The 23,896-nt window shown below is 43.1% G+C and overlaps 1 protein-coding gene across 1 annotated transcript in view; it reads left to right on the top strand.

Annotated features, from left to right (window-relative positions):
* LOC115372556 (potassium voltage-gated channel subfamily H member 7-like) overlaps positions 1–23,896 on the top strand; it is a 70,157-nt gene that overhangs the window by 18,605 nt on the left and 27,656 nt on the right. The window contains exons 3-7 of the mRNA XM_030070560.1: positions 7,243–7,398; positions 13,202–13,675; positions 14,451–14,471; positions 16,357–16,571; positions 22,275–22,700. Coding sequence (XP_029926420.1) covers positions 7,243–7,398; positions 13,202–13,675; positions 14,451–14,471; positions 16,357–16,571; positions 22,275–22,700 — 1,292 coding nt within the window. The remainder of the gene's footprint in view (positions 1–7,242; positions 7,399–13,201; positions 13,676–14,450; positions 14,472–16,356; positions 16,572–22,274; positions 22,701–23,896) is intronic.

The following is a 23,896-nucleotide window of genomic DNA, read 5'->3' as shown; positions in this document are numbered from 1 at the left end:
TCACAGCCACTGATAAGGCAAACAGGGAGCATGGCAATTGGACGTTGGACATGTTCAGTTTTCCTGGGGCTCGGTTTGGATAGCTGTGTGTATAATGGAGTCACGCCACTGCTGGAACAGTTGGTCAGTGGATCAGGGGACTGTGAGAGTGTCTCTGCCCAAACTCTTTGGTCATGAACTCTGAGAGCGGTGCTGCTGGCAGCCCAAGCTCCAAATAATCCAAAACGATAAAGCACAAGTTTCGCATTCTGTTGATGTTTCAGGATATTGATTTTTTTTTCCCCAAGAAAACATTTCGATGTCTAACATTCATCTGTCCGTTTATACAAATACATAATGTAATGTAATGCCTCTGGGTCAGGCAGGTTGCGGTTTACTGCCAATCTATCCATGCCAAAACAAAGGTGACTGTGTGTTTGGGCCTGTGTTATTTCGTCTTTTGCGTCATCAGTGTTCAAATTGTGTCCCCACATTGCCAGAGTGCTTTGAAAAGAGCCAGGATGCCGGGATAAAACTGAACCGTGTTGCTTTGAGCCGCAAATATTAAAGAACCCCCTGGCACACTGTAATGTGGCATATTCTGTCTATGCACTTGGCATCGTGAGGTCACGCCACGCTGTGCTGCCGTCCTGTCGAGCCATCTGTGTAGCAGCAGATTACCAGGTAGCCCCATTAATCCAGGTAGTCTGCGCTGTGTCAGGGAGGAAATGAAGCCGAGTGGAAAATGTTTAAATCGATAAGACCCACGGAATCCACTCAGGCCCGTGCCTCGTGGCTTGGCTTTGACGCGCGGCAACAGACACACGTATAGGATTCGCCCTGCCGGGGCTCAAGGGCGTCTTGTGATGTTTACTGCTGGACGTTTGGCAGTTCTGTGTTTATCAAGTCACTTTCACCTTGCCAAACTTTAAGAATCTTTCAGTTCCTTGCTTTAGCTGCAAGTCAGCACTTTTCCCCCTCCGGCGCCCGTGGAGGATTACAGACCAGAAAAGAACAGATTGTGTTTCTGTTTCTGTTTTTGTCCGTCACTCCATCCGTCCATCACATTAGAGATAAGTTGGGGAGGGCAAATGCTGAGTCACTGTTTTTTAGTCTTTTTTTTTCTTTAATGATTCAACAAATTCTTTTTTTTCCCCCAAAAAGAAATAGATGGCAATGGGTGTATCAACTGAGGGGGCTTTACTGTGTTTCGCTCCTTGTAGCTTCCTCTAAATATTCAGGTCAGCGATGCTTTTGCTAAAGTTGTTTTAGTGCCTTTCAAAGGTGCGTTCTCTCATTACACTGCACCATGTAAACCAGCTCCATTGCCTGCTTATTAGATTTAGTCGGACAGGGAACATTCTGCTAATTAATGCTGCTGGCAGGCTGTGTGTGCATGCTCGTGTTTGTGTGACCAAAGCGCCTGTGCCTGCGTCGGTGTGAACCTCGTTAGTGTCTGCGCGCGTGGCCGTCTGTCTGCCTCCCTTTCTATGCCTGTGTTCAACTGAGAAATGTAAATGTTATTTCTGTTTGTGAGTGTGTGTGTGTGTCCGTGCTGGTGAGCCTGTGTGTTTGTCTTTGACCCTCCGCTGAGGCAGGATATGCAGGCGGACAGGCAGAAATTTGCATCGGCAGCAGCGGCGGGGATCTGTTTGATCTGTCCACTTATAACACATCAGGTGGCCTTCCTGCAGAGAGCCTGGGTAGCCATCTCATTTCTCAGAGTGAGAAAGACAGAGACGGAGAGTGCAGAAACAAAAAGATAGAGTGAGGGAAAAAGGACAAACAGTGATGAGCATGACAGGGGAAAGGGTATTAGCGAAAGAGAAAGGCTGAGATAGACAGAGGACAGAAAGGCAGAGAGGCAGGAAGGGAGAAAGGGTGAAAAGAGAGAAGCGCTCATGGAAATGGAGAATAAATCGTATTAACAGATTGATTTCATTTCAAAACGGGCTCATTCTGTTCTGTTGTGCCTTGTGATAAGCTTGTGTGTATCTTTGGGAGCGATGTGAAAAATGAAGCGTAGCACACGCTGTCTCGTACAGTCAACAGCGCAGTCACACAGATGTCATGATTGCTGTATTTGAAAAACATGCAAATAGATAGACATGCAAGTTAAGCCAGAGGTTACTACGGAGCTCACTACTCACAGTCGTGATAAGCAGCTACAGGCTGGTTCCCTAGAGGGGCACACACACACACACACACACACACACAGAGAGAGAGAGAGAGAGAGAGAGAGAGAGAGAGAGAGAGAGAGAGGCACACCTAGTTGCCTCTCATCCGGAAATACATAAAAACCCACACACTTCTCTACCACTCTCTCTCGCTCTCTCGCTCTCTCTTTTTCACACACATCCATGCACACAGATGCAAACACTCACTCACACACATTCAAACACCATCTACTCTCCTCCCATCCCTATATTGCCCAAACAAGCCCAACCATTCTGCTTTCTAGAACATAATACTTAGCTCCTATGAATTATAAATGCATATGGATTCCAAGGAGCTTATTTTTAGATTGCACACACGCATGCCATCGTGCACACACACAAACACACACACACACACACATGCACGGGCAAACATATCCGTGGACTCTCATGCACCGGCGTGCACACACACAGATTATTTTACAAAGCTGGGGTTTTGTCCGTCCTACACGCAGAGGTTATGGTTAGCGTGATGTAGTCTGTATGTGTGTGTGTGTGTGTCTCCATGTATGTGATTGTGCATGAGTGTGTCTCTGTGTGTGTTTGACATTTTATTAAATTCATGGCGTGGCATCCAACCACAGGAGAGGCATTCAGGCTTCTTGGTAGTAAAAGCTTCTCACAGTGTGTTTACATCGCAGCGGGGGAATCAGCGTCTTATTCTCCAGCACGGTGGTGGAAACACTGCAGAAAATGTGTGACTTAACCAGTCATTTCAGTTATGTTGTATTTAACTCTTACTTTTGCTTAAAAGGACCACACCAGTGATTTTGAATGTTTGGCCAATTTACTACAGTGTCCCCACAAGCATGCAGGGGTACTGAAGATTTCACTACATATAATCAAAATCCCTCAAGTGTCAAATTAAAATTTTTGATTGAAATGCCCACCTTTAAATTTCTTCACAATTCATAAACCACTGTGTAAAATTGGCTGTGTAAAGCAAACATTTCCGTGGGGACTACTTTCCCTGGCGGAGGGACCAATTTCAAGTCATCAAAACACAACCGTGCTGCTGCTTTCAGGAAAACGAATGTGGAGGACTTTATTACAGTGATGGGATACTGGTGAAAGATCATTTTCATATCATGGTGGAATGAATGGAGACCAATGGCTGTATAAAAGATAGGAAAAACTTCCCTGATTAACATGACAGGTGCAACATATACACCTGTTTTGTGCTGCATCTTTCTGTCGGGAAAAGAGGCCGGCGTCGCCTACAAAGTAGAGAAGAAAGGGTCACAACAGCACAATCTGTCACGAGGGCTGGAAGGTGGGGGACCCAAAAGCAGGAGCCGCAGGCAAAAAATGCACAATGAAAAAACAAAATTTAATTAACAGGGAACACAAGAAACTCAGGCAGGAAGCAGAACGTAACAGAACACAATGAAGCACAACACAATGAACCGACCAGGAACAGAACTCAAGACAGGACTTAAATACACAAGAACTAATGATCAAACAAGACACACCTGGGGAAGGGGCTGGAGCACAAGACAGGAGAACACAGAGGATAGGCTGAGGTTAAACACTGGGAGGGATCAGAACAATCAGGGATAATTGACAGACACGGGGCAGGTGTGACACTGGGAGGAGCAAACAAGGCACAGGTGAAATCATTCAAAGAACCAGGCAAGAAACACATAACACAAGAAACACAAAACCATGACACAATCAGAGGCTTTAATCGAAGAAACCAACAAACACTGCAAAATCGAAAAGTGTGCCCTGATGTAAAAATGCTGTGTGGACTGGCATTTCAGAGTTAATGCAGTGGGAGGAACAAAATGTTCAATCACTGACATAAAGGGCAGATGGCAGGGCTTTTTTTTTATGTCTCATATCTCTTCTGAGCAATAACAATCACAGACATTGCGACAAGTTTTTCACAGGCATTAAATAGCACACGCAGCCACTGAGTCGGTAATTACTATCAGCCTTACTAAATCGAAATAGGTGGATCATGATCATAAGCATTAGCATTTACCACTTTGAGAGGGGAACTCCCATAAATGCAAATGTAATTAAGCAAAAGCTCAGAAAACACCAACCACCTCTTTAGTCTAATTATAGGTGCCAAAGGTCTGTTGCACTCGTGTAGTCAATTGCGATAATCACAAACACCAAACGAGTGTGTCCTATGGCACAAAATGATAGATTTGTCCCAAAATCTTAAAATCATACAGACACAAGAATAAAGAAGATGCCATTTTAGAGAAATTCCTCAAACAAGTTGATTTGCACTGGAAACAAGTTTGTTTCACTTGATTGTAGAAAAATAATATTTCCGCACTGATGAGCTTACTAACCCAAATTCAGGTTATGTTTGCAGAGCACGTTTATGTTTATTCTGGCTGTTAATTGATGTTTTGTACGAGAGGAAGAAAACCAAATTAACACCAAATCACAAAAAATTAACACCAAAGTAAATCCTTGCTCGGGTAGCTTTAAGATTCTATATTAGATGGATATCAAATTCAAGGACTTTTCAATGTCATGGTCTTGTTTTTTGTAATTCAAGAGCGTAAAATAAGTACACTTTTGAGTCTGGCATGGCACTGATCAAAAGCAGACATCCTAGAGGCTTCATTTATTTCAGAATCTTGTGAGTCAAGAAATCCTTCATTTTAAAAACTGTTGGAACACTAATATCCATCACAGGGTTTTCCTCAGGATGTGAATATTAATGATGGGGTGAAGTAATAACAAGAAAAAATAAAGCACTTCCAAGGCCTGCCATTCATTTTAGGGGTTTTGTTGTAATTGCATAGATGACATGAGGTAAGATCCATGATTTTTAAATGAATATATATATTATATATGAATTAATATATTGTTATTATATCTATGTGTATGAGCATGGTGAACCTCTGAAAAGTATCAACCTGTTTGACGGGTCACATGTCCTGGTTGACAATGCCAATAAAGTCTCTTCAAAATTGATGCATTGCACAGTAAACCACATGAATCACATGTCAGATACATGTAGATACAGACAGATCATATGACGAAAATAATCTTGGGACAACCTGGCTGAAATAGCCTACACAGTGCTAGCAGTGTATACGGAAGTTACTCATCAAAATGACATCATGCCATGCTACTGTGCTTTCAAATTACACAACCTCTGTAAAAAAAAAACATATTCATTTTCTCATTACCTGGTCGGTTGATGACATTTTCATTCTGCTAGACATGAGATGTTCCCCATCTTTGCTGTAGTTCGCCACCACGGAGCGAAACTGTGCAAAAAGTTAGAGATTTCAGCGTTAAGTCAGTACAGCAGATGTTATGACTTGCGGTGCACAGATTGGCTCTACGGCTACATTTAGACTTTTGTTGGCTCCTGAAAACCACCAAAGCAAAGCAGCCCCTTCGCTTTGGAACACAGGCTTGCTTTGCATACTGTCACCCCACTATAGAGGACTCTGAAGGGAGAGGAGGTGCAATGCTGCTTATGCCTCCCACTCCTCCCTGACTGAAATTAATGGCTCTGTCCACCGATGGCGACACTGATGTACTATTAGGGGCAGCATACTGCTTAGCCCAGCGGAATCGGGGCTTCCCAAAACATAAATCAAACCCCAGTCTGGTGAAGCAGTCGGTTTGTACAGTCACACAACCGGATGCTGTTTGTTTTTTATCAAAGCCGTAGGATACAGCACAGGAGGAAAAAATGGTGGGGAAAGTAACCGTCGCTGATTCTTCATGTGTTTGTGCATGTGTGTGTTGTGTGTGTGTGTGTGCATGAGCGTGATTGTGTGTACAAACAGATTTTGTGAGTGGAATCCGATTTGTACGTGACTGTGTGTGTGTGTGTGTGTGTGTGTGTGTGTGTGTGTGTGTGTGTGTGTGCAGGAGTTTGTCTGTGTCTTAGTGTTTCCCCAGAAAAGAAATGCTGTGGGCCGGGTGCCTGCTGGGCGGGCTATAAATAGTTTCCTGGTGACAGCAGGACTTAGAGCCTTGTGTGCATCCCTTTTAGCAAATACAGACAACCTGGGATGTCACTGTTTAGGCCTAAGACTAATCAATAGACTGAGTCAATGAAATCAATGGAAAAAATCTTAACTTTGCTTGTGCTCCCAGTAAGCCAAGTGTCTATTTAATTATTCTAAATGACACTATTTCATCTTCGTTTCCATCCTCACCAGTGCAAGGAGAGACAAACACAAAGCCTGCGGATGAAGCCGATTCAATCACCCAGAGTCCATCACACTCCCTGGAAGGTGTCAGTTTTGTTATCCTCATGTCGGCTGTTTGATGAATGAGGAACATTTAGAGGCGAGGCATTAGCGGGAGTAGGGTTACGTTAAATTCACCTCCCGCTGCGGAGCCATCAGCGACTGTTATAATTGGGAGTGCTGAAGTGAGTGCTGTTCATGAAAAAAAAAAAAAAAAAATCATGAAGCCAAGTGAACCCTTCACAGGGAAAACAAATTAGTGGCAATTATAAAAATTGTGATGTTTCGGGAAAATGCATCATAAATCCACACTGTGAGTTCATTATTTGTAAGAACACAGCAACTCAGAGTGCCGAATTCAAAGAGGAATAAAAGTGATATTGTACTGAATGCAGTGCTAATTGGAGAATGAGTTCCTTTAATCAGTGGAGTTGGACTGTACTGTAGCACAAGTAACAGGATAGATTGAGGACGTGTATCTGCAGGAAATCATTCAGCTCCCAAGGCTTTTCTCTCAGTGGACCTCTTGACCTTTTATCCCTCCTTCTCCCTGCCAGCCCTTTCCCCCCACACAGGGTCTTATCAGGAATAAGATGTTTGAATGTCAAAGAGTGTTAATGGAAAGCCCCACGGGCCTGAGTCAAACCGTATCTGAAATGCTGTTATGTTACTTGGAGCAGTTGATCTGGCTTTACCATTTTGTTCATGTAATTCCATTTTAGCGAACAGAAAATAATTAAGACATCAATTTTAAACCAGACTGGCATGCCCTCCAGATGGATGGGGCTCATTGTTACGGGAAAACATGGAATATTAAAGTTAATCTCACATATCCTAACCCCGATCTCTGATTTCCTGCTGGTTAGGTTCGGACTTCCTGTGCGCCACCCACATCATCCCGGTGAAGAACGAGGAGGGCGTGGTCATGATGTTTATCCTTAATTTTGACTACATCCTGGAGGAGGGCAGCAGTGACTCGCTGGAGAGACTCAACCACACCTCGCCGTCCAAAGCTGATCAATGTGAGTAAGAGCAGACGCACACCACAAAGGGGAGGACAGAATGCAGTGTGATACAAAGTGACAAGATATGCCGTTTGGCAGCGAATCAAACACACACAGGGCCCCATGAGAACCTACAGTCAGCGCTAAAAACTAACACTGCCCTTAAAATGTCAAAATTAAGAGTCAAACATGGATAAGTCATACATAAAAGCACCTTTTTCACATCAAAAATCTGTTTGAAATCACATTTATCAGACATAATCAGAATTAATCAGAAAATACAAACTGTGCTACTCTTCACTAGCACCTAATTACAAAATCAAAACCATAACTGACCTAACAGCAGGGGGAAAAAAAACATTTCTCTTTGCCACTCACCGAAATGACAGGCTTTACTAAATGAGCTGAAGTGGATGAAGGAGGAGGCTGGAGAGATTAGAGTTGAAGGATGAAAATGAAAGAAGAGGGAACGGGAAAAGGAGGAGGTGGAGGAGTGATAGTAATGGTAGCAGCCAGCCATGACCTTTTATTCGTAGCCTTTTCCCACAAACACATCTCCCTGTGCCTTTGCCCATTCCTCCTATTCTAGTGTGATCATGTGAAATGACCCCACAATTACTGTTAGAAATGCTGCCATTTACTATGATGCTTTCGTATCTGTTGGAGCATAATGCTGAAAGGCTAACATACTATATCTCGCTTGCATTCAGTAGCATTTGCTCCTATACAGCATTCATCAGTAATGATGAGTGGCGCTGCAGGAATCCCCTGCTAGACAGCTCCTTTTGGCATGTTGACACCAGCGTTTAGCAGACACTGATACGTTCGCCTGCCATCATCTCAAAGGTCTGGCCCAATTATGGCTCATAGCCTGCCAGGATGGCCTGATGAACTACTGGAGCAGTGCTGGAGAGAGCGCTCTGTTTCCCAGAGCTGTCGGCATAATAGTGTGTAATGCCGTTCCCCAGCGGTGCTCTTGATGCTCTCGGTGCCTTCTCGCTCTCTATCTCTCTCTTTCCTCTCTCTTTCATCTGTCTCTCTCTGTCTTTCTCTTTCTCTGTTTTCTGGCTGTGACATATAAAACAGCAGTGTTGAGCACCAGAGGTCAGCCTCTAGATGACTGTAATTGGATGAGGCCCCTAACAGGCTGCAGTGCCTCATGGGGTGTGTTGTGGAAGGGCAGGAGCGAGGATGCGTGTGTTGACTATATAAGCATGCTCTGTGTACGTGTACGTGCTTGTTTGTACACACAGGCTCCTGCAAAGCCATGCGCGCACATATGAGCTTTTCAGTTTGTGCATGCAGGTGCGCATGCATGTGTGTGTCACTGATAAGCGCTCCCTCTTTCACTTTTCTAAGGAGCTCACTGCTGCACCAAAGCACTAGGGCAATCCCCTAATGGAGCAAGGCTCTATGAATAAAAGACTATTCACGCCTATCTGAATATCTAATCGGACGTCACTGCAAATCTGCCTGCCGGGTCCAGATTTGTTTACAAGGTCAAGCCTCAGCCCTGGACACCATCACTCTCTGCCTACACAAGCACTCTGTGCCTTCGTAGGAATAATACTTGAGATAATACTTGTGAGAGATGGTATTTGCTGGCCTTATTTCAAAAGCGCCCTCGCTTCCTTCACTCAATTAACTCTAGAGACCTAGCAATGCATTTCTTGCCATTTTTTTGCTCAACTGCAACCCACCACACAACCCGGTCCTCCACTAGCAGATGGACAGAGGTTACAACTAGTACCACTGCATAATTTAAGGGAACATTGTGGATGCTCAAACTGCCACAGATGTAAATTGAATCCAGTGAAAAGCACTATTATACCGGGCACTGTGTGTAAGAGAGGCAAGAAAGACCAGCTCCATGTGGTGGAGCGGCTGTATTGAGACAGTGTGTGGTGATGATCCATGTGCTGCATTAGCTGGACTCCCTCCAGGGAATGGGCAGCCATGCATTAGGTGCTGCTTATATTGACTCACCAAATAGCCATCCATCTTGAGTCTTCCCTTTCCTTTTTTTTTTTTTTTTTTTAATGTGTCTTACCAAGAATGCCTCCACAGAGCCACAGACGATTAAAACAATCCAAGAGGCATTTTATGCTAGTGGTTATCAGTCTCTGTGGGAATGCCAAGAAATGCCTCTGTTATTGACTTAGATACTGGCCTACAACAGCCTACATTAGGTGATTCATCAGTGTTATTGATATATCCAAGACAGAGGTCGTATTAATATTAGCAGTGAGGGCAAAATGAGCAGAATTTCCATTCAAAGAAAATAACTTTGCTGCAATGTATAACGTGAGATATTTGGCTAGATTTTACACGGATTTTGCACAGATGTGTCTGTTCATTTGGCATGTCTTGAAGAGCAGAGAGGGAAAAAAATCTAAATATCTTGAATGATAAAAAAATCTCTATAACCACTATAGCTGTGCATAAACAATCAATATAGCCAAGTATTGTGGTTTTATTTTTCACAATTCTGTGTTGATTCTGTAGCTCATTGTATCAATATGCATCGTTTATGCACTTTATTTTCATATGATGTTATATTTTAGTGCATTAGTGTTAAGTAAATGCATTGAGTTACTTGTGTTTACATGAACTGGAATTGTTTTGAATAATTTTGTCATTCAGTTTATCATAGAATATATTGTATATTTTATTGGTCTATCCAAGTGTTATGCTATAGGTTGTGTTTAAGCTCTATTTAAACATTTTCAGTCAATTTTGTGAATTCTTACACCGTGTAATGATACAAATCATATCGTGACATATGTATCATGACACTATCATGAGGTACATACCGTGAGGTCTTTGCCAGTACCCAGCTCTAGCTCCACTACGGCTGTTTGCGACCACACACTTTAATTTTCCCACAATATAAATGAGCGTGAGGCTAAGTGGGGGACACTGCAGAAATAAGCATGCTGTTCTGTTGTGCTGGTGAATAATGGGAGGACTGGCAGCCTAGGTAAAATGCTCCTTAAGGAACAGGAATGCTGCATGCAAATAAGTCAGTAACCACATTAGCTGCACCACTGCACTCTTTTTTCACTCCACATCAGCACAATCACTTTAAAAGAACAAGATGAATACAAAGGGGGGAAATTCCTTTTTGTCTTGCTTTTGCTAGAGGGTGGAGGTATGTTTTTTTCTTTTTCTTTTTTTTTTTTTTTTTTTTGCTGCCTCTCCACTGACTTCCAAATTATGCTCATATTACAGGAACACATTTCACTCCTCAACATGAGGATAGGAGGGTCCAATTAATATTCAATGCAAATATTACTATCTGGTATCATAGCAACAAGAGCCACTGTGCGTCCGTTGGTTGTGTAAAGCCGCTGGCGAGTGTTTGCAGAGAAAGAATGAGAGGCATGGAGAGAGACAGCGAGAGAGAAAAAGAGCATAAGACGCACACACACACACAGACACACACGCACACACACACGCATATACGCACACACCACCCAGTAAGTGCGCTTAAAGGGCAGCTTAGCCCTGCAAGGTTCTAACACTTCCAATATCACTATTAAAAATAGCAACATGCAAGCTTCTCTGCTCACACATCATTTGTACAAGCGTGACTGAATTATGAGCTAATTAAAAGATTTATGGCATCTACGTTTATCCTCTAGGCATAGTAATTAGAAACACGGCTCTGAGCATGTGAATGGCTCATGAGCCACCATTCATTATTTTGTTAAGGTGTCTCTTTTTGCAGTCAAGTCTGGTGTTTGACTCATGTTGTGGGAAGCTGAGAATGCTGTAGGGTTGTAATCACTTGGAAAATAAAAGAAGTTCAGTGTTCCCTGTTGTAATTTTGAAATTGCAAGGAACAGCAGTTCAGTCTTGAAGGGGAATGTGTTTCATATTCCTTGGCCTGCAAATCAACCTTCTCATCAAGCTTTAGCTTTAGAAAAAGAGAAACTAAGTACAAAAAGCTTTGTAGAAGTATATTACAATCAAACGAATGATTGTGCTATTCAGCAGAAGTTAGATTAGATACGTTTTTTGTCAATATCATGCAGACTGCAATGAATCACATGGTGGCAGGTATCCTCGATCAGCATGCTTATCGGTTCCATAGCAACAAGATCAGATGAAACTCAGGGGGTTGGACATGATTCTCTTCCAGAAACAAGAATTTCAATTTACCTTTATTTCATCTTCATCAAGATGAATGACTTGTTTAATCATACAGTAGATTTGAGCACAGGGGGCTTCAGATCCTGCTCTGAATCACCAATTAAATGCAAATTGTCATTTCCGGCGTTGTCAGCATCTGGTCGCAGAGTTAATTTAAACACACTGCACTGACCCAAGATGAGACGTAGCGGTGTCTAAAATTAGTTTCTTTCTCTCTCCTCCCTGTCAGTGTCACCCGAGTAAAGCGAGTCATGAGAGAGATAAAGATGCAGTGCCACTCCTTGCTGAGCGTAGTCAAACATCAATTCCTTTTTCTGTTTCACCAGCCATTCTGTCCCTCAGTGCAGCTGTACTCTATTTCACTCTGCAAGAGGAGTGAAATTGCACACGCCACATCTAGTACACGGCATGTCTACTACAATACACAGCACTTAGCGCTGGAAAATCTGCAAAGGGGGTGTTATGATGTGTGAGGAGGTTGCTTTGTGGTTTAGTTTTGTAATTTAGTTCCTTAACCCTTAGTGCTTGAGTGAAAGCCGTTTATTCGCTGGTGCTAGCTGTGCCTCAAAGCAGTGATGCTTGTTTTCATGGTCTTAGAAAGCATTTTGATATGTATGACATATGTTGAGACCACTAAATGATTCACAACATGAAGGCCATGGTTTTCCGTCCTTATGTGAAATCTGTGAGCATGCTTGTCTCTATGGTGACATGCTTGCAGACACTGTGAGATGCAATGAGAGGTGCATGTAAGTGCATAGGTGTTTGTGTGTGTAGACTATAGACACGTGGCATTCATTTTCATTGGCACTTCAGACTTCCAAGTGTATTTTCATTTTCTTCACTCTTTCTTGCTTTAATATTCCTTCAGAACCACCTGCTGCGACGACATCAGCATCCTAAATATCACTCTCTCTACATTACCTTCATCTGCTCAGGGGCTATCCATCCATCATTAAAACCTGCATGAAATCTTTTAGAAAACTGACTCCTCAACGCACTACTGCCATTATAATATTTCAGCAAATGTCTTCCTCCATGAATAATTGAGGGAAGCTGAAGACTGAACCAACGCCTGAGGGAAAAGGGGCATTTGTTTTGATCTGCTTGGGTCTTTTCAAGATAGCCGCATTGGCAGGCTTTTTAGCGCTATTGGCAAACAAGCATGAGATATCAGCAGGGATGTGGAAGACTGTGAGCAAGTTCTGTTACCAACACGCCATGAAAACACAACACAAGGTCAGCGAGGGTTACGTCAGTCCTGCTATCTCATTATAAACCAGAGCGCACGCTGTTTTTCTGCTGTTCTTGGTCTCATGGTGGGCAAATAAACTAGAGTCTTTCCTGTGTAAGAGTGATCTAGCAAACCACTGCTAAAGGGGGAATGTCTGATTCCTTATTCCTCCGAATTGAAGTTGGTACATGATAAACAATGCAATTTAGTTCTCCATAGTTTCTATTGATCACCATCGACTGCCATGAATTAAGGTATTAATGTTGAATAGTATGACTCTGTGATTGAATCAATACTGTGACTCTTTGCACTGCAAAACGGTCTCACTGCTGACTCCCTCTTCTCTTTCTCTCCCCTCCTTCTCATGCCTTTTCTTTATTCTTTCTTTGCCTTATCCTCTGTCTCTTTCTTCTTTCCTTCCATCAGGGAAAGGGAGATTCTTCCGTTTCCGTTTCCCAGCCTTACCTCTCCTGGGTATCAGTAAGCAGTCCCTGCCACAGGAGGACCCCGACGCCGTCATGGTGGACTCCCCACGCCACAGCGATGGCTCGGTGGCGACGCGCGACTACCAGCTGCCCGCCACACGAGAGAGCTGCAGTCCCTCCTACGCCAATGACACTCGTGCCCTCATTGGCCCCAGCCACTGTTCCACCCCCGTGTCTGGGCCCTTGGACCACTCCTCGCCCAAGGGCGCCTGGGAGCGGATGTACCCTGATGAGGACAACACCCAGACCCAGAACCAGAGCCAGGGGGACACACTCGTTCCAGCTCCCTCAATCCCAGGCCTCACTCCCACTGCTTCCAGGGAGAGTGTGTGCAGTATTCGCAGAGCATCCTCTGTACACGATATGGAAGGCTTTGGTTCCAACTCCAAGATGGTCTTTAGAGACCGACATGCCAGTGAAGGTAGGAAACTCCTGTTCTGCTCTGCATTGAGTCTGTAGAGCTGTACTCTCCAATCATGCACCAGGAGTATGCAGGTTTTCCTGCCAAACAAGCACTACAACAACTGATTCAGCTAATTAGATCCCCTCTTTCTGAATGAAGATGTGCTAGTGCATGAAATCAGCTGCGTAGAGTCGGTTGGAATCAAAACCTGTGCACTCTTGGTCCTCATTTTTGGTGACGACTGCTCCAGCAAAACTTCTAGAAAAGTAATAATAATAATATTTCCTATTAAGATGTTTTTAAGGGAAGTTTTTACTCAGAAAGCACTAATTATTATTTGAATGTATTAATCATATATATATTCTGTTGATATCAAAAATCCCCTTTGTCTTATCATAGAATAAAGAAAATATGACATACCAGTCCCATTTAATCAGTATTATCCTTACCTATCATCTATAGTCTGTGTTATTGATCTTCCCTAGAGTTTAAATTGCTTATTAGCCTTTTGCCCCCTATTTGGTCTGGGGAAAGAAGTGCCCCAAACTAGCCCCCGTCTCCGCCAAGCCAATCAGTATATCCCCACATCCCCTTATCTGCAATTTTCATTCAAATAGCTCCCAGTGGCTGACACAGTAATATATCTACTTCACAGTAATGAATCGTTCATGGGGATGGCAATGGGGGTGGGTTAGTGCTGGTCCCATTCATCATCAGAGAAAACCAGAAATTCTTCTCTCACCTCCACTCCCCTCTTTCTTTCTTCCCCAATGCTGTGTTGCTGCAATCGCAGACAACGGTCGCAATATCAAAGGTAACTAACAAGTAGCCCTCTGCATATTGATTTGTTGAGACTGACGCATCTACTGGATACTACATACATTGTATTTTGTACACGGCCTGCTTGTTGCATGAGTTTTCTTTCCAGTACTCACATGACTGAGGTTTATGTTGTATGCAAATGCATCGGCGGTGGATGACTGACTGACTGTGTGTTTGCAAATGCTCGGGCCAGAGCCTCAAAAAGCTGGCACAGTATTAAATGACTCAGTCTCAGTGCACCTGACCTGTTGAACCCTAGCTGGTCCTCCAGGGGAAAGCTCAGTAGAAACCATGCTGACCTCTGCACACGCTTGCATGAAGCAACACATTAAATCTCTCTCTCTCTTGCTTTTGTCCATTGAAGAAAATCAATGAAGCTTTACAAGATGATACCTCCCACTGTCTATAACCTCTGTTTGTTCCGTGAAACCTCGATTTCCTCTTGCCATGTCCTACTGAATGAGAAAAACGTGATTGTTTTTCCATGATCATTTGCTTGAATAACGGAAAAAAACTTCAGTTGCATTTGAACTGTAGCACTGCTTATGCCGCATGCTTTACACAGCATAACATCACTAAACACTTCCAGAAGAAGAGCTGTCCTCAACACTAAATCATAATCATTCACAGTTTCACTGAAAACAGTTTTGACTCATGTTTGATTTAATGAATAAATATTTGATTGTGATCATGATCAACTGAAGATTCCCCAAGGTTACAGCATAACTGACTAAATTAAACATTTGTCTGACATTTGGACAAATGTTGTAGTCAACATTTATGCTTTGAGCAGCTGGGAAAGATTTTTCATCACATTAGTATCACTACATGTATGCTGGATGTCATTCTACAAATATGTTTCTCCCCACAGAGCTACCAAAGTACTTTATTTACTGATAAGTGCTCTAATGTGATATTTCAAGTAATGTTGTTTGTGCCCATAAAATTTTACTTGACTACTGACCCTGCCAGCTCCCGACCTCCCATAATTCCACTTCCTCTTTACTTCCTATTTCCTCTCTCTCCTGATTTGCTAGTGTCTCGCTCCTGGATGGCTGGGGGTATGGCTTCAGCTTTTCCTTTAAGTTACTGTTTATGACTGCAGTGATGTATTCTTTCTGTGGCATGCATCGAAGCTGCGCATGCAATCTCTCATCCTCAGCTGTCTGTTTCTCTGTCCTTGACTCTCAGTCACTGTGCTGTACTTTGTGAAAACAGGGGAAAATAGTAGCACCTTTCTCTGCTGGCTCACATGGCTGAATCAGCAGTCCTCACTTTTTCACTTTCTATCACTTGCATTGGGCATTGTGTCAGTGTGTGTAGTGCTGTCACTTGTATTGTCAACTTGTTGAATGCAATCTTAAGAGACTAGTGGGTTCATTTAAAAGAATCACTGTTTAATTATGCTATAGTGGGGAACTTTGCGTAGTGATGAGAAGGGAGTATTTTGTTAATCTAACAAGCGGTTACGTCTCAGGCTCACCGACTCCATAACATGAATCCACAGGTGAATGGGTTGTGTAAATTTGCTTGTGCATTTAGTCATAATTTTCTTTTCACCAACAGTGTTCTTCATTATGTTTTAATGAGAAACTCTGAAAGGCCTGTTTAATCCTAGAAGGGTCAAGCAGAGGGTGTAGAGTTTGTGTTTTACTATCTGTTGTATTCTCTGTGTTGTGTTGTGGTTGAACTCACTCCAAAGTAAGGGCCACTCCATGCTCACTTCCCATTTCAGAACAATCACAAATGATCACTAGACTGTTCTCCACCTTCCACGACTCAGAACACTTACAGTAGATCAACAATAGTCTAACCATAACCTCCCTCTCTCTCTTTTTCTCTCTATTTCTCTCTATCTATCTCTGTTTTTCTCCTAGGTCCGCTCAACCAGATCAAGTCCAGCCTGCTCGGCTCCACCTCCGACTCCAACCTCAACAAGTACAGCACCATCAACAAGATTCCCCTCATCACGCTCAACTTCTCTGAGGCCAATAACGAGAAGAAGTGCCCCTCCCCTCCATCCTCGGAGAAAACCATCATTGCCCCCAAGGTCAAAGACCGTACACACAACGTCACCGACAAGGTCACACAGGTGAGAGGCTGGTCAGGCAAGGTGGTGCAAAGCAGTTTCCTGGGCCTTGAGAAAATTGAGACTGGCAGGATTTTTGGATACTGTGGTATGAATATTGTAACCTGACTGACACCAGACTCAAAGCTCCTCTGATCTTGTCGGCTCATACAGATAATGAGGGGTGGTGCACCATGCTGATTGGATATCACCAGTTTGAAACTAACAAAACTTGATGGTAGCTGTTGATATATTAAGTTGAGGGACAGTGTGCAATGTGCGCTTGACTGGCAGGTGAGACGAATTCAAACATGAGAACCAATAGAAGCATCCCAAATGAATGGAGCCTCTCCAGACTAGTCGTGACAGCTCCCTGCAGTCAGCTGGCATCAGCTAGGCAAGAAATCTACTTGAATTCAAATGAAAAATCCTGCCAGAAAGTGCCAGCCCTTGTTAACTATTTTAAGTAATCCAATGTCAATTTGGTGAGTCATAAAGACCCTTTGTCACCCAAATGGAATCAAATCAAATCAAACAGAAAATATAGCTGATTACACCCAGCAGATTCCAACCCCCTAGACAACGTGACTTTGAATCCCTTTTAGATACTAACACTATCTTGACATTCACTGAAAAGTCTTTAAATTTGATGTCCAAGTGGATACGATAAGTAATCCAGGATATTCTGAGTAGTCATGCATAAATACCTGCTAAACCAGTAGACTTAGCCTTGATGAAGTGCCCTGTATTTCCTTAGACATCTGGTTTTATCAGCTGGGGAGAATTTCAAGGGTTTCTGTCTCACATATACATTTTTTGAAGGAAGGGGTGAGGGAGAAAAAGGAGTCGTCTGTGAAATATGGAGCTCTCTGAGAGAATATTCGGTCACATTATTGAAAAGATTTGTATAAATCACAGGGATTGTTAACAAGCTTCACTTTTCTGTTGAGATGGACACCTTGGGAGATCAATGAGATCAGTTATTTCCACAATAACTGGGGATCTTTCTCCAAGCTTTCTAGTCTGTACGGAGGAGAAAGCCTGGGAATGAGGTTACAGTAGACTAGTCTGCTCCACAATAAAACAATGGCACTACTACTTACAGTCATAGAACCATGCTCAAATGCTCTACATATACCTTTTAGGACGCTACATAAAACAGGTAGTTTGAGCCATGCAAGCTTGGTCAAAGGCCCATGTTCAAATCCCCATAATACATGGCTAATTCTTTAATAAACAGAAAGCCTAATTAGCAATTCGTCTTGATCTTCCTTGTTTTTTAAATTTTTTTTCTTCATGTACCATGCATAACATTTTACTGATTTGAGGAGAACCTTTCAGACTATGAAAGCCATTACCTGTGAGTAAGTATTTTTTACAGTGTTTGCACTGCTGACTTAACTCTTTGCTTTTGAGCACAGATTGGCATTGGGACAAATGATCGGTTAAGAACACTGACAGGAGTGCAACTTCATTTTTAGCAATTATTACATTCGTTTACATTTCTAAATTATTCATTCCATCAATCAGCCCCAGCCAAATAATTTCCAGGGATTTGAAGTCGTGCAGAGTGGAGTGGAAAGACATTGGAATTCAATAATAATATTCATCAAAATATCATTCATTATCATCACACATTGCACATTGGGAGCACAGACTGAGTGGCCAATAAAGTCAGCAGATTGCGCCCGCATTGCATCCTGCCTCCCTCCACCTGCCCTCTGCGTCTCGCTCCAGGATGATTAATTGAACCTCATGGGGTCTGAATACGTAAAACAGCCAAGGTGTCCATCACTTGCAGTGGGTAATCAGGGATACTCTTACCCCTGCCAGACAGTGTCCAGAGCTTGGGCCACATCTCTTGAGTTACGGACGGGGTTAGAGGTCGTTCTCACCTTCCCTGCCAGAGCTCAGAAACATGAGAGAGTAAGCAGCAACTGTAAGTTAATGTATACCCATGGGTAAGCCAGAGTTGCCCCAAAGCACCGATCATGTCTCAGTTTTACATTTTCCCCATTAATGGTGTAACGGATAGAGGGTGCACAAATTGACCCCCATTTGCACTGAAGGACAACCTCACCCGAAGGCCCAAGACTGTACCCAGGGGCAGGAACACAGCAGACCACAGAGCATCCCACTGACCTCTTCATCCTCTGTTAGGGTCAAGTACTTCTTAAATAGAGGACATGGCAGGCTTGTTATGTGGCTCTAATGGACTTGTGTAGCACAGTCTGGACTAGAGGACTCCTCCTTAAAACCCATTTGGTGTTGCCACAGAAACTAAGTGCACCCTGTGCTTTGTAATAAGGCAATGTGTGTACGTGTGCGCTTGTGTGTATGTGTGTTTTTGTGTGTGCATGCACACGCTTCAGTGCATTCTAGCAGTACGCTGAATGAAATCAAATGTGTTTGGAGGTCAAGTTGTTTGACACGGAAATGAACTGAGAACCTAATACTCGGTCTGGATCCTGAAGTTAATAGACAAGACACTACTGTACTGTCACAATGTAAATACCTGTCCTCCAACCTTTTGTATACAGTTATTATCTTGTCTGAAAATAACCTATAAAATGCATGCAGCTACATGCACATTATTAGGTTGTCCTGTACGATTGAGACCTCAACAATCCCCACCCTCTTCCCTCACAGCTTGTTAATCAGCATATGGCATTTAACTCTTCCAACTCTCTCTCTTGCTGTATGCTGCTAAACATCACAATTACCGTGGTAACAAATAGATAGATAAGGCATAAGGGGGGGTGCAGTGCATCCCCATTATCCACAGTTTCGGTCTCTGAACAATTCTCCACCCACCTGACTGTGAGGTTCACAATGCAGCAGCAGATGTCTAGAAACTGACTCTCTCCTCTGAGTCTGTTTGAAGCCGTGATCAAGGCATGAGAACAGACACGTTCTCCCCTGGCCTTGGCCACCTCACAGCTACCACAGGCAGATGGAGGATTGACCCAGGAAACCCATCAACTGAGGAGGGAGAGAAGGCTTAAAGCTCACATGTCATTTCTTACTTTGCGAATGCCCCAGTACATACTGTTCATGCACACATTTGAAATTCTTAGATGCCTGCATGTACATTTAGAATATCTAAATTCAGATCTCCTGGGGTTATTTGCAGCTTCAGCGTGAGATACCTCATCTCTTGGCATGGGGCGGGGACACTGGAGGAGAACCCCTGACTGAGGCACTTCCCCTTATGATTGCTGAATCAAGCCAGTGGCATGTGCATCTGTTAGCATCTGTTTGCATCGTAACGTCAAGCGGCATGCTGTGCGGAGGGCCACGTGATCAGCCTCAGAAACATGAAACAACACTCCGCTCTTATAAATAATACTCCAGGCCTGACAGCGCAGACCAACAAGAACCGGAGAAGGGAGAAAGCTAACGCTCATTTGCATAGTGTTTGAACCCAAGCCAAACATGGAATGAGCCTTCCATTATCCCACAAGAGAGAGTTCATTTGCGCCAAGTGCAGATAACTACAGTAGGTGTGTTAAATAATTAAGATGGGATCTTTTATTTAGAAACAGATTGGCCACAACACGTTAATCCAGAACTGTCAGTCTGCCAGCTGACTCCTCCCAGGCTTCCTAGCAGGCTGTGGGGTAATGTATCCATGCATGCTGAGAGCTTTTGGTCTAGTGCAGAGTTACCATCTTTTTCGTATCATCATTATTGATTATAGACTGTGTGATGCACAGCACTGGAACAGACTGTCGGTGGTTTTGCATGTGTAACATAATGAGACAAGGTGAGATTTATTTAACTGATCCCCAAAAGAAAGTCAGGCATGTTTAGGTTTCTCTGGATATTTGTATTTACAGTATGTACGTTTTGGTGTGTGTTTTTGTGTAGGTATATCTTTTACACCCATTTCAAACAGCAATCAATTTCAGAAATTGGAAATCTATGCGGTTAGGTGAATGTCAACAGCAGTTACAGGTTAAGACGGAACCCTAATGAAATAACCGCTTGAGACATTCGCTTTTAATGAAGTAGCCAGCTTGATGAATAATTAAACACTTTCTCTCTGTCCGTCCTTTGGTTCATGATCGATTTAAAAGGTTACCCCATATCAAAGGGTCAGCCAAACGGTCACAGTGTTTGACCCGTCATCACATAGAGGGCAGGAGTTTCTAATAACCGATTCAATTATTAACACTTCAGCCTTTCCCCCTGCAGTCACTCCACTGCCTCCCTATCATGCCTCTATCCCTCCATCCTCTCCTCCCAATCACAGGGGTTAAGAGGGTGACCAGGGCAGACGGAAAGGGGCGTGCAAGTGGCGATGGATGCACAGCCTTCATTTAAGGCTCTTCTCCTCTGTTTTGTTCTCTCGCTCGCTGACTCAGGACCACATAGTAATTGCCTCTCTGCTCTTGCTGTTTATGCATTTTACCTGTCCCTCTCCCAAAGCCTTCCTCCTTAGAATGATGACACTCTGCAGTGAAAGAGCCACGGCCCGAAAATTCCCAGCTATAGAAGTGTCAGGTAGTCAGATGAATGGATGTATCCACTGCCTGTACTATAATTACCTTTGTGTCATTGAGGCACTTATCTGAAATGGTCCATGACTGCTGTAATATTGATGTTAAAAGTCACCTGGGTTTCTACAGTATGGTAACTGGAATAACAGGGATAATGATGGTGATGGTGTCATCCAAGCTCGCAAGAATGCATTATGTCACGATGCAAAACACTGCGCGAGGACAATCGTTTCTCATGTTATGCTTTTTGGAGGTGATTTTCTTACCTGCAGCTGTTTTACGCTGTGTTCTGTCTCCAGTTTTTCAAAGCCAAAAAAACATTGCACAACTTCCCCAGATATTTTTGCCTCACAGCTGATCTAACAAGGTTTCAGGATTCCCAAAACTGGAGCTATAATCTAAAGATTTTCTCAAGGTTATGAAACAAGATCAGTGATATGAAAGAGTCTGCCAGTGTAAGATATGCACAAGAAATGTTTAATGCATAGTTAGAATTCAAATCATTATGCTAGAAGCAGTTTTCCCCCCCTTTTATTTCATCTTTCACTTACCGCATCAATGATTTCTTCTGGGGGATGGGTAACGTATGCCTTCAGTAATCTGCTTGCCCAAGATTTTCATTTAGTTAGCACAGCTGAACTGTATTAGGATTGTATATACTGTACAGTACTTGTGCAGTCATCTTGCCGAACTTCCGTTCCTTCAGCAATATTACTCATCACAAAACATAAGCTTTACTGAGCCTGATTTTAAGTCATATGCTCCAGTGTAATGCCTCTTACTACTGTGCAACTGAACGCAAAAGCATTAAAATGCTAGAGCATACTTATGTACAGTGAAGACGATAGTCACAGCCTCCTGAATTAAACTTGATTTTCTTGCAGATTTTTTAAGGTTCTCTTGCTATTCAAGATCCTAACCTAAATGTGAGTTGATGTTTGTGTATCTAAGAGAGGTATTTTATGAAGAGACGGAGTCATGGCATCGTTTTGCTTTCCTAAGAACACCAACATTGCACCTTCAAGCGAGGCACTTAGTGCAAAACATGCCCCTGCAGCAAAAACCATATTTTCGCACTGCTTCCTGCGAATGTGCAGTATTTTAGGTAGTGGAGAGCAGGCGGATGACAAATTGAACCAGTGCCGGTGAAATGAATCCTCTTTTTTTTTTCGTTGACTTCACTTCACTGGAGTAAATTGATTTATTCTCTGTCTTTCCTCCCCAGGTTCTTTCACTGGGAGCAGACGTGCTGCCAGAGTATAAGCTCCAGACCCCACGGATTGATAAATGGACCATCCTCCACTATAGCCCCTTCAAGGCTGTATGGGACTGGCTGATCTTGCTGCTGGTCATCTACACGGCCATCTTTACACCCTACTCTGCTGCCTTCCTCCTCAATGACATCGAGGAGCAGAGGAGGCGAGAGTGCGGCTACTCCTGCTCGCCGCTCAACGTGGTCGACCTGATTGTGGACATCATGTTTATCGTGGACATCCTCATCAATTTCAGGACCACCTATGTCAACGCTAACGAGGAGGTGGTCAGCCACCCAGCCAAGATTGCCATCCACTACTTTAAAGGCTGGTTCCTCATCGACATGGTGGCTGCCATCCCTTTCGACCTGCTAATTTTTGGCTCAGGATCCGATGAGGTGAGATAGGGCAATCAATTATTAAATCCTAAGTGCCGCCCCCCTTTGTTACTGTTGCTAGGTTGGACAAGGTTTACGTGCCCAGCCACAGAGAAAGTGAAATCCAGTGATAGGCCACTCAGTGTGTTTGTTCCTGCAGTTTTAAACATACACGTTTTACATGTATATTTTCAGCATCTTCTGCTGAATCCAACCATGCCAGGGTTGTGGGGATCCACCCAATGTTTCCAAGGTGCATTGTTCCCAGGGCCCAAGTTCCTCTGATATAATTTCCTCAGTCTTATTCTTTCAATATTTTGTTCCCTTACTAGGCTATAAAGAGGAAGAAAAGCATCTATATGTTTTGCATATTTTGATTGTACATGTCCAGTGCATGACACAAATGTGTTTAAATAACAATTTCTGGGAACAGCTTATTCATGAACACCATTTCAGATATAATTTACTCAACACATGCTATCACATTATACATTATTAATCTACGAGAGGCATATGCACTATTCTGATTTTTTTGTTGAGGGAACAAAGGAATGAGGGAACATGGAGCTTTTCACTTTAAAAAAAAAAAAAAAAAGCAACAAAAAATTGTAGTAATATAGGACCTTATAGGGCTATTGGAACATGGATATACTCCAATCATCTATTAAACCTCAATTGATAGCACAAAAAAACTGTTTTCTGCAGTGCAGCTATCTTCCCCTTTAAACTTGCCTTTTAAACTTGGCTTAATCAGCCAGAAGAACTGTTGTTCTGTTGACTTCCCCCATTGGGATTTCACTCCACCAGTGAGATCATTTCTGCACCCAGATCTCAGTAAGAATGTCCACAGTGAAGCCGATCAAATTCACTGCCTCCTTGATTATTCCTGAGTCACAACATGCGAGGCTGCAGCTCCAGCAGTAGTTTTCCTGTGTTATTTCCTTGAGTGTTTAGACCACTAACCCAATCTGACGCTGGGTTGTCACATCTGCTTCCCTCCGCTCTCTCCTCATCACAGCCAGACTGGAAGGCCTAGGGCTATCCAAATCAGTTAAAAGGTCTCAGCCTCCCTAACCACTCTGCCTGCAAGAAACTATTTTGTTCCTGTGTATCGGAGGGAAATGGCTTACTAAGTTATCTAATGCTCTGAGAGAGAGGTTTAGAGGGTGCAAGGAAATGTGAGCATCAAAGGATGCCAAAACTCAGCACAAACGTCT

The sequence above is a fragment of the Myripristis murdjan genome, chromosome 2 (assembly GCF_902150065.1).
Source record: "Myripristis murdjan chromosome 2, fMyrMur1.1, whole genome shotgun sequence".
NCBI classification, from domain to species: Eukaryota; Metazoa; Chordata; class Actinopteri; order Holocentriformes; family Holocentridae; genus Myripristis; species Myripristis murdjan.
The sequence above is the reverse complement of the archived record's forward strand: the minus strand, read 5'-3'. Positions and strand labels throughout refer to the sequence as shown.